Raw genomic sequence first — 5,000 nt, 5'->3', positions numbered from 1 at the left:
CACAGCAGTCGGGTTCAGAACAGGGCAGAGGCAGAGCTGAAACAAATGGAAGACACGCTCTGTGTGTGTGTGTGTGTGTGTGTGTGTGTGTGTGTGTGTGTGTGTGTGCGTGTGCGTGTGCGTGTGCGTGTGTGTGTGTGTGTGTGCGCGCGGGCGCGTGTGCGTGTGCGTGTGTCTGTGTCTGTGTCTGTGTGTCTGTGTCTGTGTCTGTGTGTCTGTTTCTGTGTGTCTGTTTCTGTGTCTGTGTGTCTGTGTGTCTGTGTGTGAGAGAGAGAGGGAGACAGAGAGAAAGAGGATGGGAGGGAGAGAGAGAGAGACTAAAGAAAGAGACTAAAGAAAGTGTGTGTGTAGCTGTGTGAGCTCCCTGCCTGCCTGCTCACCTGCATGCATCCTCTATATGTGTGTGAATGGCAGCAGGTGAGCACTGCAGGCAGGGAGCAGGCAGGCCACAGCTCCTGGTGGGAAGGTGTAAGTGGAGGGGAGGCAGCCTCCCTGCCTGGCTATTATTCCTCTTTTGCCTGCCAGTTCTGGAGGTGGTAGCGGGTATAAGCCCAACCAGGTCTGCTGACAGGGGGGAACAAAGGGGTATATATTCCCGGGCACAGGGACACAGGGGGCCAGAATTGGGTTCCCATTACATTACTAGGTAGGGGGCCCTTTCAGATACCCCTGTCCCGGGCCCAGCGAAAACTATCAGTGGCCCTGAGCCTGACTATTTTTCCCGTTTTGCCTTGCCTGGCCGTTCTGGAGGTTGGAGGTTGGGGGGTTGGGGGGTACCTGATTATTTCTCTTCTTTTGCCTGCCAGTGCCAGGTGGTAGAGGTGGGTCTGCATATGTGTGTGTGAACAGCATCGGGGGTGTGTGTGTGTGTGTGTGGGGGGGGGGGGGGTACGTTGGGGGGCAGGTCAGGCCGCAGCTCGCCTCACAGTGGGATGGTAGAAGCGTAGGGATGGCCTGCCTGCCTGACTATACAGTAATTCCCCGTCTTTTCTCTTTTCGCCTTGCTTTGCTAGTTCCGGAGGTGGTGAGGGGCCAGCACATGATCGCCACGGTGACCGACCTGAGCCCCTGGGTGGAGTACGAGTTCCGGGTGCTGGCCAGCAACACGGTGGGAACCGGGGAGCCCAGCAAGCCGTCCAAGCAGGCGCGCACCAAAGAAACACGTAAGCACGACTCCCTACTACTACTACTACTCCTACTACTACTACTACTACTACTACTACTACTACTACTCTGTCACTCTATAGACCTCCAAGCAGGTCCACACAAAAGAAACATGCAAGCATACAATAAATACACAAATGCATGCACGCACACACACGCGCGCGCACGCACGCGCGCACACGCACACGCACACGCACACGCACACACACACACGGCAACAGAAAGTTCAATCAGTGGTCCTATAGGTTAAGTTCATTATTGAACTACATCATAGCAACATTGCTATGACACTACTGATAGCCTGAAGTAACGGATTAAGATTCGGCCATTACCATTTTGGTTGGTGACAGTGTTGACAGTACAGTGTTGTAACATAGCCTCTGCACAAAGGGCTTAAGGGCTCTGCATACTTCACTGAAGTTGGTTGATCATAGGGCAAAGTATGTGATGCTACGCCCCTGCTTCCAAGCGGGTGTTAACACCTCCATCTCAGCAGTCCACATGTACTGTACGCACGAATGAGTGGATGAATGAATGACTCAGCGTGTGTTCAGTCCAACTGTACATAGCAGCTTTCACAGCGTTTTGTGCTCTTCCATAGCGTGGGCGGCAATTACATGGCTTCCTGCGCCACCCCCCTGCTTTCCGTTCTAAGAGAAATGAATTAAGCACTGCTTGGGGTTCAGATGACGTGATTACATTTGGGGAAAAAATCAGTTATGAAATGCCTCTTTTCCACTGCCGGTTTTCTGGTATAGTAGATCTACAGCTTGACACAGCGCGACTCAGCTGCCACTGTGGCGGCCGAGTTGCGCTTTGTCGAGCTGTGGGCCTACGAGAAAACTGGCAATGGAAAAGAGGCAAAAGTGGAAAAATAGCAGTCTTCCACCCAACTCGTTTAAGTAATTAATTCAGTGAACACTGAAAAACTCACAGCCTAACACTCACACGCGGACACACTGACAATATCCACAATGTCCATGTGTGTGATAAGAGAATGTCTTTGAGCCAAACTTCTCTGTGTGAATCTGGATTACTAATGCAAAGACGTTGGATGGAAGCCTGACTCACTCATTCAGTCTGTCACTCTCTTTGCCTGACTGTCTCCTCTCCAACTTCCTGTCTGTCCATCTCTGACTTCCTGTCTGTCCATCTGTCTGTCTGCGCCTGTTCATCTGACTCTCTCCTCTCTGTGCTGTATGTCTCTCCTCCCACTCTGTCGTTCTCTCTGTTCTTCTATTCCTTTTCTCATGTCCATCTCTCTTCTGTCTTATTTCTGTTTTTTCTCGCCCTCCTTCTCACATCTCTCTTCTCTTTATATTCTCTCTTTCTTTCTTCCTCTGAATGACACTCCTTTTCTCACCTCTATAAGTATTATTTTCTTCTTTCTTTCTTTTCTTTATGCCCCTCCTTCTCTTCTCTCGTTATTTCTTCTCTTCTCTCCCTTTCTTTTTGTCTGTGTCTCCTTCTCTATGTCTCTTTTATACTCTCTGTTTCTTTCTCTTTGTGCATGAAAATATAAGGGGGTATTCTGCTGTGGGGTTTGCCTATCTGTGCTCCCTGTGTTCTGGCAATGTATGACTTGTGAAGTGTTCGATAAAAACATGTTAAGTCTCTCTTTTTCTTTCTCGGTGTTCCCTCCTTCTCTCATCCCTCTCTCTCTTCTCTCTCTGTGTCTCTCCTTCGATCATATCCATCTCTCATCTCTCATCTCTCTTGTCTTCTCTCTTCTCTCCTCTCTGTGTCCCTTCTTCTCTCATCTCTATCTCTCTTATCTCCGCTCCCTGTGTCCCCCCCTCTCTCTAATCTATACATATATCTCTGATCTTCTTTCTTCTCTCTGTCTGTCCCTCCTTCTCCTCCTTCTCTTTCTCCTCCTCCTTCTCCTTCTCCTTCTCCTTCTCCTTCTCATTCTCATTCTCATTCTCCTCTTCCTCCTCTTCCTTTTCCTTCTCCTCCTCCTCCTACTCCTCCTCCTCCTTGTCTTTCTCTTTCTCTTTCTCCGCAGTGCCAAAGGTGACTCCAGCCAATGTGAGTGGAGGAGGGGGCAGCCGCTCAGAGCTCGTCATCACCTGGGAGGTACGCTGGTTGTCAAGGCAACCACTCCTAGATGCACATACACGCACGCATGCACACACAGGCGTGCGCGCGCACACGCGTGGGCACACACACGCGCACGCACGCACGCGCGCTCACGCACACACACAGACACACACTCACACACACTCACACACACACACACACACACACACACACACACACACACACACACACACACACACACACACACACACACACAGATGCAGACTTGTAAACAGGCACAGACACAAACACGCACAAGCAGGTATGTATACACACACGCATGCACGCGCACACACACACATACACACACACACACACACACACATACACACATACACACATACACACACTCAGTTGGTGGCAGGCAGGGCAGGGGAGAGAAAGGACAGGCTCTTTATTCCGTCAGCATCTCTCTTGGTTTTGTTCCATCAATAAGAGGCTGGCAGGTTTTATGTACGGCATCCCATTTTAAAGCATGGAGAGAGGCAATAAATGCCGGCGTCACCCGCGGGGGGAATAGAGAAATGCCTTTGAGCTTTTAATAAGATAATTAAACAGGGAAGAAATGCCTCCCTTTCAAAGTTACAGACAACTTTTCAAAGATTTTCTTTTTCTTTTTTTGATATTCTCTTTCCTCTCTCTCTCTCTCTCTCTCTCTCTCTCTCTCTCTCTCTCTCTCTCTCTCTCTCTCTCTCTCTCTCTCTCTCTCTCTCTCTCTCTCTCTCTCTCTCTCTTCCCCTCTTTCTCTCTTTCTCTCTTTCTCTCTTTATTTTTTTGGTTCCCTGGCACTCTTTTTTCTCCCACTGCCACTATTTTCCAGGCAGCACGTTTTTCTTTTTTCATCAGTTTGTTTTTGAAAAGGCACATTCATGCATACAACTGCAATAATCTGCCACTGCAGCTGTCTGCTTTCTTACAAATGACATTTTGGCAAGCGGAGGTAGTTCAGAGGAAGTGCAGTTTTGCACAGACCTAAAAAAAAAAAAGGAAAAATAAAACACGTACACGTAGGACTGTAATAATCATTTGGGCTCATTTTTCTTTTTTGAAATAATGATGTGACTGTGCATGCTGGGCTGTGTATCTCAGTGTGTGCGTGTGTGTGTGTGTGTGTGGGTGGTGTGTGTGGGTGGTGTCTGGGTTTCAGTGTATGGGCATGGGTGGGTTTTTCGTGTGTGTGTGTGTGTGTGTGTGTGTGTGTGTGTGTGTGTGTGTGTGTGTGTGTGTGTGTGTGTGTGTGTGTGTGTGTGTGTGTGTGTGTGTGTGTGTGTGTGTGTGTGTGTGTGTGTGTGTGTGTGTGTGTGTGTGAGAGAGAGAGACACATATGTCAATACTGGAGCTTGTGTGTATATGCCTCCTAACTGTGTCTGTCCACCTGTGTGAATATGAATCGATTTTTGTATGTCTGTGTCTGGGTCCATGTATATGTATGGGAGAGATTGATGGATTTATGTATATGTATGTTTATTATGTGCGTGCGTGCGAGTGCGTGTGTTCATGTGCATGTGTGTGTGTGTGTGTTTGTCTGTCCGTGAGTGTGTGTCCTTGTTACAAGTATTGGATTTTTTTCTGTGTCCCACATAACTTGGTAGGAGCACCTGTGTGAATATAAATGGATATAAATTATGTATTTCTGTTTGTGTGTGTGTTGTGTGTGTGCATGTATGTATCTGTCTGCGTGCGTGCGTGCGTGCGTGCGTGCGTGCGTGTGTGCACATGCGTGTGCAGATGCATGTGTGCATGCATGTGTGTGT

At 48.6% G+C, this 5,000-nt stretch overlaps 1 protein-coding gene across 1 annotated transcript in view; it reads left to right on the top strand.

The window, feature by feature from the left end:
• The window catches only part of cntn4 (contactin 4), a 229,798-nt gene that overhangs the window by 211,155 nt on the left and 13,643 nt on the right, over positions 1–5,000 (top strand). The window contains exons 16-17 of the mRNA XM_063215268.1: positions 1,014–1,163; positions 3,173–3,243. Coding sequence (XP_063071338.1) covers positions 1,014–1,163; positions 3,173–3,243 — 221 coding nt within the window. The remainder of the gene's footprint in view (positions 1–1,013; positions 1,164–3,172; positions 3,244–5,000) is intronic.

The sequence above is a fragment of the Engraulis encrasicolus genome, chromosome 14, assembly GCF_034702125.1.
Source record: "Engraulis encrasicolus isolate BLACKSEA-1 chromosome 14, IST_EnEncr_1.0, whole genome shotgun sequence".
NCBI classification, from domain to species: Eukaryota; Metazoa; Chordata; class Actinopteri; order Clupeiformes; family Engraulidae; genus Engraulis; species Engraulis encrasicolus.
This window is presented reverse-complemented; position numbering and strand designations above follow the sequence as displayed.